General features: G+C 42.9%; 1 protein-coding gene across 24 annotated transcripts in view; it reads left to right on the top strand.

Moving 5' to 3' along the window:
- ALPK1 (alpha kinase 1) overlaps positions 1-13,378 on the top strand; it is a 117,756-nt gene that overhangs the window by 88,010 nt on the left and 16,368 nt on the right. For 21 of the 24 annotated variants that reach the window (XM_061164181.1, XM_061164196.1, XM_061164189.1 and 18 more), the window contains 3 exons: positions 6,202-6,400; positions 11,070-11,129; positions 13,187-13,273. In XM_061164181.1, the coding sequence (XP_061020164.1) occupies positions 6,202-6,400; positions 11,070-11,129; positions 13,187-13,273 (346 nt within the window). Of the gene's footprint in view, positions 1-6,103; positions 6,401-11,069; positions 11,130-13,186; positions 13,274-13,378 lie in introns of all 24 variants that reach the window. The other 3 variants (XM_061164199.1, XM_061164201.1, XM_061164198.1) reach the window with 2 other exon arrangements.

The raw sequence follows: 13,378 nt of genomic DNA, 5'->3' as shown, positions 1-13,378 counted from the left end.
AGGGGAATGGTAGCACAGGGATTAAATTCTCTTCCCTACTTTGTACCCCTTCATTTATGAAGCACCCATAATGTGCCAGGCTCTGTGCTGAACATTTGACCCACCTTTCTTCTAAATCTCAAACAGCACTAAAAATCGATATTATCCACATGTCACAGATGAGGAAATTGAGACTCAGAGAAGTTAAGTAACTTGCCATGGCAAATGAACGGAAGACCTTGGACACAATCCAGATACTTATGGTTTCATCGCAGACATTTTTTATCCCTAGAAGTGAATTTGGATCATTTTTATATCTCTGATGTCCCTAACTCCACCTAATTTTTACTGTACCTTCTTGAACTTAAGAAATACAGTTTTGAGTGTCATTTGGGGTTCAACTTCTATTGATTTCTTTTCCTCTTTAGTATAGGCTTCTTTCATGCCTGCTAATTTTTGGCTGGATTCTAGGTATTATAAATTTTACCTTATAATATGGCAGATTCTTTGTGTGCCTGTAAATATTCTTGAACTTTTTCCTGGAACTCAGTCAAGTTAGGAAATAGTTTGATCCATTTCAAGCTTGCTTCTAAACTTTCAGAGTGGGCCAAGAACCACTTTCTCTGAAGTTAATTTTGTCTCACTACTAAAGCATTATATTTCTGAACATCCTACCCCATGCCCTGTGAACGACATGATTTCCTACTCTGGCTGGAAGAAATACAAACTACATGAGGCTTGGGGATTGTTCCCTCTGTCCCAATCAAGTGGTTCTTTCCCCAGTCTTGGGTGGTGTCTTTCCAAACATGAGCTGATCAGTATTCTGAAGATTCAAGGGGACCTTCTGCAGATCTCTGGATTTCTTTCTTTGTGCAGCTCTCTCCTTCTGGTACTTTGCTCTGTGAACTCTGGCCACCTTATCTTCCACAGACTCAGAAGTTCCATCTCCTCAACTTGGGAAGATAACTTCACTAGACTCACAGAGCATCCTTTCAGCTGTGTAAGGAATGCCCAGTTGGAATAATCTCCAGTTAATCACCAAATTATCATTTTGTCTCATGGTACATACCAGCTTTCACTAGAGAGGTTTAAAATACTGAAATTAAAGGTCATCTCCTGGAAAGTTTTCTTTCCCTTATTTTAAAATACATAACAAGAACACTCTTTTCAATTGGGATTTGTTTTTATTTGCCCCTGTTTTTCTTTTTTTCTTAGAAAATTTTTTAATCATAATACAGGATACAGCTTCCTAAGAACCACTGTTTGAACTCAGTAAGTGAAGAGTTCAAGCTCCAAAGACTCAGATTCCTATGCCCAGATTCCTGTGCGGATTAGGCCCTGCCCAGAATCACCTTGATCAGACACAGGGGGGAAGCAGAAGAAAGACTGACCCTCAAGAGACTTGAGTTCCTCAAGTATTAGCTGAGGTTGTGAAGAAACTGAAGCTCTGTGCACTGTTGGTGGTATTGTTGCAGGAAGGGGGATCCCTTCCAGGGCCCGAAACTGGGCTCGAAACTGGGCTCTTGTCTAACACTCGGAAATGATTATCTGAGGAGACACATGTGCTGACAAACCAAGAGATTTTATTGGGAAAGGGCGCCTGGGTGGAGAGCAGGAGGGTAAGGGAACCCAGGAGAACTGCTCTGCCGCGTGGCTCACAGTCTCGGGTTTTATGGTGATGGGATTAGTTTCCGGATGGTCTTTGGCCAATCATTCTAATTCAGAGTCTTTCCTGGTGGCGCACGCATCGCTCAGCCAAGATAGATGCTAGCGAGAGGGATTCTGGGAAGTGGACAGACACGCGGTGTCTCCTTTCAACCTTTCCCAAACTCTTCCGGCTGGTGGTGGCTTATTAGTTCCGTATTCCTTATCAGGATCTCCTGTCATAAAACAACTTATGCAAATGGTTACTATGGTGCCTGGCCAGGGTGGGCGGTTTCAATCAGTGTGCTTCCCCTAACAGTATTGTAAAATGGTGTAAGCTCCATGGAAAACAGTGTGGCGGCTCCTCAAAAACTTAAAAATGTAACTACCATTTAATCCAGCCATCGCACTTCTTGGTATATATCTGAAAGAATTGAAAGCAGGGCCTCAAAGAGATATTTGTACACCCATGTTCATAGCAGTGCTATTCACAATAGTCAAGCTGTGGAAGCAACTCAGATGTCCACTGACAGATGAATGGATAAACAAAAACTGGTATATTTTGTTATATTCCATACAACATTTTAAAGGAAGGAAATTTTGTCACATACTACAACATAGATGAACTTTAAAGACTTTATGCTAAGTCAAGTAAGCCAGTCACAGAAAGACAAAATCTGTATGATTCACTAGTATGACATACCTTAGAAGAGTCAAATTCATAGAAACAGAAAGTAAAACGGTGGTTACCAGGGGCTAGAGAGAAGGGAGAAAGGGTTTGTTTAATGTGTATTGAGTTTCATATTTGCAAGATAAAAAAGTTCTGAAGATCTAATTTACAACAATGTGAATACACTTAACACTACTGAATGCCATACTTAAAAAAAGCTAAGATGGTAAATTTTATGTTCTGTGCTTTTTACCACAACAGAAAAGGGGGAAAAAAAAAATGATAGAGACTTGAGTTCCTTCCTGCCTGACCCTGACCCTTTTGACTTTGTAACTTTGGAAAGTCGACCTCTCAGTCTCCGTTTCCCTACCCTACTTAGATTTTGTAGTTACTATAAATATAAATGAAATCATTTGTGTGAACATTTTTCACAAAGATGGAAACCATTATTGTCAAGGAGGAAAGGGAGGAGAATCAGCCCTGGAGAACAGACCTGCCTCTGAACATTGCATCCCACGTAGGTACTCTTTTTTTTTTTTTCCACGTAGGTACTCTTATCCAGAATGAGAATGAAGAGCAGAACTAAACATCAGGCACGCACCTCAGAGAGAAGGGGCTCACTGTGGCTTGCTGAGTCCCCTCCACAGGGTCATGAGCAGGGTGACAGGAATAGAGCTGCTGTTTCAAAGAACGGTTTAAGAGAGCCTGGCAGTGGCAGATGCTGCACGTTCTGCAGATAGCCGCTGAGGTTGCAAACCAAAGGGCCGTGTTGTTGTGCACCTAATGTAGAGGGAACTCTTGATCAGAGACTCCACATTAAACAGAGCTGGGCATGCATAAAGCCAGCAACTTCCTTTTCTACCTTTAAATTTATGTCTTACAAATGTCAAATGACTGACTTATTCTCATTTTAAAACTTGTGTTTTTCAGATTGATGATTTACTTGACAATCCTCAGTAGAAGTTTTGAGCATTTCAGTTTTAGTTAGGCATTTTTGGTTGAGTTAAACAGAGGCACACAAGCAAATTCATAGAATAGGGTGTACATTATTATGAAGATACACATGGGATGATAAAGGAAGCCTGTAACTCTAATAATAGCATTGGTGAAAATGTGGATCTGGATTCACAGTCACATTCTCGGACCTTCACATGGGTGTTATACATAAATGTAGCTTAGCTAAACTCTACTCTCTGCTTCTTCCTATCCTGCAGCAACTGGAAAATTCTGTGTTTCTTAGTTTAGATTGATAAATTCATTTTTCAATCCAGGCCAGAGAGTCATGGGCTAGGTATGAGGTAGGTACTCTTAGGTTAGCCTTCAGCTGGTGGTAAGATGGGGAGAGGGGATCAAGGTCAACACAAAACGTTGCTGCTTCAAAGGCAGGAGCTGTGGGCAGAGCAGTTTCCTTTAGAAAGGGTTATGTGTGTTAGGTGGACTTCCCAGATGGCACTCGTGATAAAGAACCTGCCTGCCTATGCAGGAGACCTAAAGAGATGCAGGTTCGATACCTGGGTGGGAAAGGTCCCCTGGATGAGGGCACTCTAGTATTCTTGCCTGGAGAATCCCTTGGACACAAAGAGTCACAAAGGTTTCGGACACAACTAAAGCGACTTAGCACACATGGTGTGTTAGGTAATGATTAACATTGGGGTCTTTGGGCAGATCCCATAAATAACAACCCTCTTACCCTCCTAAGAAATAAAACAAAAGAGTTAGGGAGACAAGAGATTAAATATTACCTTTAATTCTGACAAAGGCTAACTTGGAAGATACAGCTAGGTTTTAGGGCAAGGGGTTCTGCTAGATGAACCCCAGAATTATGCTGACTTCCCCATTCAGTCACAGAGATTACCAAACCAAGCAGAACACCCCACATAGGATGGTTTTCTAGAGAAGGCCTGACACAGAAGAGCAGAGAAGAATCCCTATTTCCTTCAGACACTCTGATCCCCAAAGAAAAAACTGAGGAGCTAAGCAATGCATGCCCAGTTTCTTCCCAAGTTTACCAATCAAAATCGTCCCCCTCTCCTGGGGCAGAATAAGTAGAAAGAGGCCAGGAGTGCTACAGTAACTGAGTTCCCTGCACATGGAAGGAAACATCAAAAGGAGAGAAGAGATATCCCCCTAACAAGTGGTACTACTATTAATGTCACAATTTCAACAGTGATCAACTCAGAACGAAAGAACAAATACAAGAGCACATTATCACTTTTTAAACTTAAAAAACACAGTAATAGGTTAAAAGCCTTAACAAGAATGCATTAGTTTGAAAAGAGGATTATTGTGGTGGCTCTTGGTAGCAAGGTATAAATGAAAAGAAATATTGAGTTGGCCAAAACATTCATTTGGGTTTTCCATAGGATGTTCTGGAAAAATCCAAATGAACATTTTTGGCCAACCCAGTAGGATTTGGAGTCAGAATGGGAGAAATAATTCAATTGGATGATTAAAATACTGATTTTGATAATTAAATAGAATCTGCCTCTTTGAATTTTTGGTGATGATTAAATAAATTAATACATATAAAGCTCTTAGCACTGTGCCTGGTACCTAGTTTTGCCCAATAAATGTTAGTACTTATGTGATGAAGAAAGCAGTGTTTGTATAAAAAGATTAGGAAGATGGGCAATGCTTACAGTGCTTTCTAGGCTTCATATGTGAACTAACAAGCCCAGAAAACATTCTACTTGATTCAGTTTAGCAAATGGGTGATAAATTCATTTATGTTATCAGCTGTATGACTTTTAATGTCTTTAGTGTAATAATGCCTTTAATATAATATCTTAGGCTTCCCTGATAGCTCAGTTGGTAAGGAATCTGGCTGAAGGTCCGCCAGAGAAGGGATAGGCTACCCACTCCAGTATTCTTGGGCTTCCCCTGTGGCTCAGCTGGTAAAGAATCTGCCTGCAATGTGGGAAACCTGGGTCGGATCCCTGGGTTGGGAAGATCCCCTGGAGAAGGGAAAGGCTACCCACTCCAGTATTCTGGCCTGGAGAATTCCATGGACGGTATGGTCCATGGGGTTGCAAAGAGTCGGACACAACTGAGTGACTTTCACTCACTGTATAATACCTTAAAAGCCCTAAATATGGTGTTTTTCCATAAAACTTTGCCTCATTTAAATCTCTATTTCTCACTCTTTGTTATACTTTCATGTCTGTTTCTTATTTTATTCATTCACTAAACATGATCATATAAATATAAAACATTACCTAGAATTCTGTATTTCTTATTAATTAAAATGTAGGTAATAAGTGAAGCAGGGTGTTATGAACTGATGTGGAAAGCTATTCTAGATGTTATGATGACTGAAGAAACCAAATAGCACAACAGTATGTCTAGTGTAATTTCATTTAGGAAGGAAAGGAAGGAAAAGAAAGGGAGAGAAAAGAGAGAAGAAAGAAAAAGGGGAGAAAAGGAGAAAGGGAGGAAGAAAGTAAGGCACCGCAGGGAATCAATTAATGTCTAAATATACATAAAAGGGTAGAGGAAGTTCTGGAAAGATCTCTGAGAAACCATTATCAGGAAGAACAAGAATGAAATTGGTGGGAGGCAGGGGGAAAATAAGTTAGAGCATTGGGAAGCAAAGGGGCACATTTAATTTTGACTTGATATTGTTTGGATTTTTAATAACAGGATATATGCATTTTATCACCCCTATAATTTTAGAAATGTAATAGGGAAGATGGAATAAAAAATAGTTTCTCCCACAAATGAACTGGGATGACGACGATGATGATGACTGTCTTTGGCTCCAGTCGCCTACCGTTTCCTCTCCTAGATCTAGGTTTTGTTGTTCTTCTTTAGATCGCAATACCTAGACTAGCCTGGTCCCAAGACTGCTCTCTCTTCTGCCGGGCGCTCTTTCGGTCCCGTTGATGGTGTCCGGTGGATGTTCCCCCCAGGAGTCCCTGAAAGCCTCCATCCTCGCCCGGGACTGCGCCACGGCCGCCGCCGTCGTGTTCCTGAGCGACCGTCTCCTGTACGGGCTCGACGCCTCGGGCCAGCTGCTGCGGGTCGCCAAAGCGCTGCACAGGCTGCAGCCCGCGACGCCCATCGCCCCGCAGCTGGTCGTCCGCCAGGCCCGAATCTCAATGCACGCAGGTAGGCGTCCTCTGGCGGGCCCCCCAGGTCCCGGCGGCGCCCGGTCCGGGGCGCGTCTGCTCCCGGGGCTCCTTGACTTCCGCGGGGCCGGCGGGAACCGAGGCCCGCGGGCCTCCCCTTGCCGCCTCCAGCGCTCCCGCCGGCCGGCCTGCCGCGGCGCCCTTCCACCCGCCTCTTGCCAGCACAAAGGCCCTGGCATAAAGGGTTTCAGAGCCAAAAGCAATAGAGAAAATTGTGAAAGGGGGTGGAAAATACTAATTGGAGCTTTTGTCGTCTAACAAATCTGTCCCGCTGCTTTCAAACAGGGGTATCTGAATTGCTATACTTCTGACCAAGAGCCTTTAAAAAGCAGATTAGAATTCTACTATTTTCTCTTAGCTCTCCTGTCTCCTTTCTGTAGGGCCACTTGACTATGCTAACAATAGAGCTGACAAACCCACTGAAGTAATTTGAGATTTTTTTTTCCATCACTAGGAGCACCGGTACAGTACCTGATTAGGCCTTAAAGTATCTTTTTTTTCCCTTCTGTCACTCTGAATGAAATGGAAAATGAGGCTGACATTCTAACTGAGGCTGTAATGTAGAGGAGGGCTGGTGGGGGCAGGGGCCTGCTCTGTGTTACCGCAAAGTTCACTTCCATAGAATTCTTGAATTATTTAAATTACTGATAACCATAAGATTTAGAAACCTGTAGCCTGCTGTACTCATTTCCAAGACTGAAAGGGTAAAGGACAAAAATAGAATGCAAGTTGCCTCTCCCAGAAACAGAACTGGCTCATTTTTAAAACTGAGTTTAGTTATTGCTATTGTTTTAATAACTCTGGACTTGAAGAGGTTAAAATATCTTTTAACTACTTCATTTCCTTTGAAAAGGAACTGTACTGACTATACTGAATGAGACAGTTGCTGGATACAGAGAGGGGCAGAGGTAAAAGGGCATGAGAGAAATGGGCTTATGGAGGCTAACTTTTCAAAAGCCCAAGCTCATTCACTCTCAAGTTCTTGCAGCTGTGTGTAAATTGTACCCGGGTCTTATTATATAGTTTTCTTTTTTTTTTTTTTGCTTATATAGTTTTCTAAAGTAACCACGTCAACAGAGTTGAACTTAGGGAAAAAAAAAAGTCTTAATTCAAATGTCCATAATTGGGGACATTTTCATAATGTGTGGGGTTTATCATCTTTAAGGTATGAGAGAAACCTAACTGCTAATATTCCTCCTGACAGCATCAGATGGAATGATGTGTCAGCAGAACGTTCTATGGTGAGAGGGTGGTGGCACCCAAAAATGAGGGCTGGGTGTGGGCAGGCAGTGTTCTAATGTTTGTTCTCATTAAATAGAACTTGGAACAGAGGGCATGTTTTATAATACACTGATTTGCTGTAGTGTGACTTGTTAATCAAGGTCAAGTTGGTAGGCAGGCGTGTTGATAGCTTTGCTTTACACAAGCAAATAATCTTTTCACTTATTTGGTTGGTTGGTTGGTTGGTTGGTTCTCACACCTCTCACCAAGGTAGTATAGAACTTTTCTCCTGATGATGGGTTAAGCCTTGATACCATCATGAGCAGTACACTTCTCTGCCCACATATCACATGTCTAAGGTAAAAGTCCTAGATCCTATTCTCCAGCAGTTGGAGCTGTCATTTCCTCAAAGATACTGCCAGAAGTTCCTGAAGAAAACAAACTCAGCCTCAGGATTAGGTGCTTACTTGTAAACATCTGCCCCTAAACATCTCTTGAGCCTCTACCTACGCTGGGTTTCCCAGAGAGAAAGGGAGGCTTAGAGCAGGGGCGGTGTCCTGGAAAGCAAAGAAGGTACAGGGGAAGGGCATCTCAATCCCCAGCATTTGGGAAACCCTGATGCAGGAGAGGTGTGTGTGTGATACTATACGGATAAGGAAATAATACGAGGGGACAGCACAGTCTTCCTGTTTTGCCCTTTGACTCAGCCTTCCTGGTATCCACTCAAAATCCATTCCAAAGGTCTAAGTATTCAACATCATGAGATTTCAGAGGCAAGAGAGGATGCCCTGGGCCTGCTCAGCTCACTCTTGCCTGAAATTAGATAAAACCTTTCAAGCCACAGTTAGAGATAAAGAGTCAGACTTACAGTTCCATCAACATGGAGAATGCGGAATCTTCTCCCATTACATAAATATAGTAAATTAAATTTTTTTAAATGCACAAAAGATAGATGTTCAAAGTCAGAATAATAGATTACTGCTCCTGACTCTATACCAAAGGGATTTACACTTGGTTACAGTCTAAGGGATTGCCGCTTTAATTCCTGTGCAGGGACAGGGCCTTGGGCTTCATGGGGTGAAATATTTGCATAAAATTCTTAAAAGTTTGCACAGCTATGAAATGGAACTGAACAGCTCTACTAACCCAGCCAGAGAAGTGGGGGAGGGAAGCTTCCTCTCTGCCCAAGCTCTGAGATGGAAGCCAAATAGATATATATATATATTTTGTTGTTGTTCAGTCACCCAGTCATGTCAGACTCTTTGAGACCCCATGGACTGCAGCACTCCAGGCCTCTCTGTCCCTCACCATCTCCCGGAGCTTGCCCAAGTTCATGTTCATTGCATTGGTGATGCCGTCCAGCCATCTCATCCTCTGATGCCCTCTTCTCCTTTTGCCTTCAATCTTTCCCAGCATCAGAGACTTTTCCAATGAGTTGTCTGTTTGTATCAGATGATCTAAATACTGGAACTTCAGCTTCAGGATCAGTCCTTCCAGTGAATATTTAAGGTTGATCTCCCTTAAGATTGACTAGTTTGATCTCCTTGCTGTCCAAGGGACTTTCAGGATTCTTCTCCAGCACCACAATTTGAAGGCATCAATTCTTTGGTGCTCTGCCTTCTTTATGCCTCCAGCTCTCACAACCATACCTGACCACTGGGAAGACCACAGCCTTGACTATATGGACCTTTGTCGGCAGAGTAATGTCTCTGCTTTTCAACACACTGTCTAGGTTTGTCATCTCTTTTCCTGCCAAGAAGCAATTGTCTTCTGATTTCATGGCTGCAGTCCCTGTCCGAGGTAATTTTGGAGGCCGAGAAGAGGATATCTGTCCCTACTTCCACCGTTTCCCCTTCTATTTGCCAGGGAGTAATGTGTTTGTATATATCCATCCAAAAAGAAATAGCAACAAGTCTGTGCCAAGTGTCTGTGTGGAGTCTGAATTTACCCACAATGAATCCCCCACCAAGTAATTAAGAGAAAACTAATTCAGTACTGAAATTTCTGGGACCTAGTGGACCAAGTACAAGCCTATGCTCCAGAGAAACATCCACACTCCAGAGGTGTCTCTTAATGTCCAGACCAGAAAGGTACACAGTGTCATGTCTGCCACATCCTTTGTCCACAGTAGGTCACAGGGCCAGTTCAGGCTCAAGGAGAAGGAAAATAAATTCTAGATTCTACTTCTTGTTGGAGGAATGGCAGGGTCACATTGCAGAAGAACATGTGGGTTGGAAGAGATTGTTGTGACCACCTTTGGAACACACTCTGCCACAATCAGGTATATGTCTGTGTGTGCACTGTGAAATAGGGTGGTCAGGGAAGACCTTATGAGACAGTGAAGTGACATTTGAGCAAAGACCTAAAGGAGAAGGGAGCAAGCCTTGTAGATATCTAAGATAAAAACATTCCGAACTAAAATAATTGCAAATACAAAGACCCTGACGTGGGAGCAAGTCTGACAGTTCAAGGGATAGTCGGGAAGCCACTATCACCAAAGTAGGAGTGAGGATGAGGGAAAGAAGGTAGAGATGAGGTCAAAGAAGTCCCAGGGGCCAGAACATGGAGGGCTTAGAGGGACCTGGAAGCAGAAATGGATAAAAGGATAAGTGATTGCGATTCCTACTTACATTCACAGGTTAGGCCTATGCATTAGGTTAGGCCTATGAATTCATAGGTTAGGCCCCTCCTATGTGGTGTTGATGAAGTCAGTGAAAAGTTTACAAAGAACTTCTCTACCAACCCCCTAGAAAATTCCTTCCTGATCATTCTATGGTGGTTTAGTCACTAAGCTGTGTGCAACTCTTTGCGACTCCATGGACTGTAGCACACCAGGCTCCTCTGTCCCTGGGGTTTCCCAGGCAAGAATCCTGGAGCGGGTTTTTTGTTTCCTTCTCCAGGGGATCTTCCTGACCAGAGATTGAACCTGGGTCTCCTACATTGCAGGCCGTCTCCTGCATTGCAGGCGGATTCTTTACCAATTGGGCCACCAGGGAAGCCCTAATTATTCTATAAATAGTCCTCTTCACTTCACAGGCAACTCAACTGTACTTTTGGACTAGAGTCCTGGCATAGTTTTCACAAGAAAGAGATGCAGCCTCTGAGAAAGGTTTGCCTATACTTCTCAAGCCTTACTCTGTATGAATGGATTATTTATTCATATAAATGAATGTGTGTGTATACATATACACATGTGTGTATACATGTGAGTCTAATCGCAGGTTCAGTTACTACATAATTTCCCGTCTTACCAACTCCTGAAAGCTGTGTCTTCTTTTTCACTTTTGTGTGTGATGTGGTTACTGATTTTAAATTTTAAAATAGGATGTTTCCCTGTTATAATGTGTTAACCTTAGAGCATGAACAGCAGTAGTATTTAAAGCACGTGTTCAAAACTGATTATGTGGCATTTGGTTGCTTCTTTTCAGGGAAACTTTTAAAAGCAGAGTATATCCTGAGCAGTCTAATAAGCAACAACGGAGCAACGGGTAAGGTGCTCTCGTATCTTCACCATAACCTTCACTCACTGTCCCTACCGGAGTTCCAGCTTAGAAGCAACCTAAGGGCTTCGTAGTTAGTGTACGCTGGATATTCCCAGAGCTCCCTGGAACTGGCTCTGCCCCTGATGAAAAAAATGGCTACGGTCAAGCAGTTTACTTCTCTGTTTCCATTGTCTCTTATTAAAAATGAAAACAAAACAACCACGTCTTCTAATATTGCCCTGTGGAGTGGCGTGTGGTACCTAATCAGCATTAGCTGTGAAAGTAGGTAACTCCCTGGGCTTCAGAAAAGGCTCAGCTGAAGCTTTGTAAAGAATTGTGGAGAACTCACTACCGTCTCCTCATCGAAACTGAGGTCCAGCACGTTGCCTCCCTAAAAAAAAAAAAAAAAAAGAATTGTGAATGGAAATTGACCCTGTAAGTTCAGGAGAATACACTTATAGTTTTATGTATTTAAGTGATCTGAAAAATAAACTGTATTTGGCTACAGAGAAACTGTAGTAAAAACTTACTTTGAAATGGATTTCTTAGACTAGCTAATCATACATGAAAGGAAGGAAGTCCTAATAGTTGAGTAACAAGTAATTTAAGCCTCAGATATCTTGTCTGAATTTCTGGGCGCTTAAGCCAACAAGTTTCCCAACAAGTTGAACACAATTCCCAGTCAAATTTTTTTATTCCTATTTTTTGGCTGTGCCATACACGGCATGTGGGATCTTAGTTCCTGGACCAGGGATTGAACCCGTGCCCGCTGCAGTGGAAAGTGCAGTATCTTAACCACTGAAGCTAGGGAAGTCCCCTAGTTGACTTTTAAGCTCAATATACTTGGATATAAGGTCTCAAGCTCCCTGAAACTTGTAGACATTTCCAGTGGGAAGCCAATTGGAAATAAAAATATTGACCACATACCTCTCTTCTGTGGCCACCATCACTAACCTACAATATGCATTATTCCCCATCTTCTGCACTTGCCAACACACATACACATGTAGATAAAAAGCCAGGGAGAAAGTAAGGGGGGGTCAATGTGGTAGAGAATAGTGAGAGATTATAATAAAGAGCCTGACTATTTTTTATGTTTGGCCACTGGCAGTTATCAGGCCCCAGCTTCTTCCCTTGTGCCCCACATCTGGACAGACTGAGCTTTTTTAAAGCTCATTTATCAGTAAACCTTGGCCTAGCTTGTGGAAACCTTTACCCCAGCCCCACACCCAAATCAAAATAAAAAGAGAAGCCACCCACCACTCCCTTCACTTCAGTCAAACGGAGCAGCTTAGGTGCCTTCCCTGCCCTCCTCAGAAAGGCTCGTTATGTGAGCACTAAGTCTTTTCATATCCCCTCGGTGCATGTGTGGAATCATCAGTTTCAACATCCAAACCAATTTTGGGTGAATGGGATGGATCCTGCCCTCCTCTCAGGAACCACGAGACAGTTGGGGGGACACTGTAGTTAATTAACCTGGGAAGCCTTGGAGGCAAGACCACTGAGGATGAGCCCTGAAGTAGGAGTCGGAGGGAGCAGAATCCCAGGTACTGGGAGTGACAAGTTCAGATACCGTGAAGCAAGTGTGTGTGCGCACACGCACACATTCAGTCGTGTCTGACTGTTTATGACCCTGTGGACTGTAGCTCACCAGGCTCCTCTGTCCACAAAACTTTCTAGGCAAGAATACTGGAGCAGGTAGCCATTTCCTACTCCAGGGGATCTTCCCGGTCCAGGGATCAAACCCGCATCTCTTGCATCTCCTATATTGACAGGTGGATTCTTTATCATCAGCAAGAGTTGGCTGCTATTGTAAGGGACACAAGCAGTGCCCAGTTGGTTATGGGGAGAGGTGGGGACCAGGCAGGAGTCAACTTCTGTGAAGCCTTGTAGGTTATAGCAAGGAGTTTAGACCTTATTCTATATAGAGAAGAGATTGTCTACCGAATCCATGTCACACGTGTTCATGAAGGCTTCCATGTACATAGTTATATTTCAACAGGCTGTTTTTTTAATAATTCAAGGCCAAAAATGTTTTTCTTTGCCCCCCTCTTTTATTGTAGGTACCTGGCTGTACAGAAATGAGAGCGACAAGGTCCTGGTGCAATCAGTCTGCATTCAGATAAGAGGGCAAATTCTGCAGAAGTTGGGTACAGTCATCCTCTCAAGTCTCATTTACCAAGTCTTGCTAAGAGATTCCACTGTGGGCTTTTCTCATTGTATCTGGTTGATATTGTTCTACTTCCTTAGTTTTC

This window comes from Dama dama, chromosome 17 (assembly GCF_033118175.1).
Source record: "Dama dama isolate Ldn47 chromosome 17, ASM3311817v1, whole genome shotgun sequence".
In the NCBI taxonomy this organism is placed as follows: Eukaryota; Metazoa; Chordata; class Mammalia; order Artiodactyla; family Cervidae; genus Dama; species Dama dama.
Note: the sequence above shows the minus strand (reverse complement) of the source record. Positions and strands in the feature narration are given on the sequence as shown.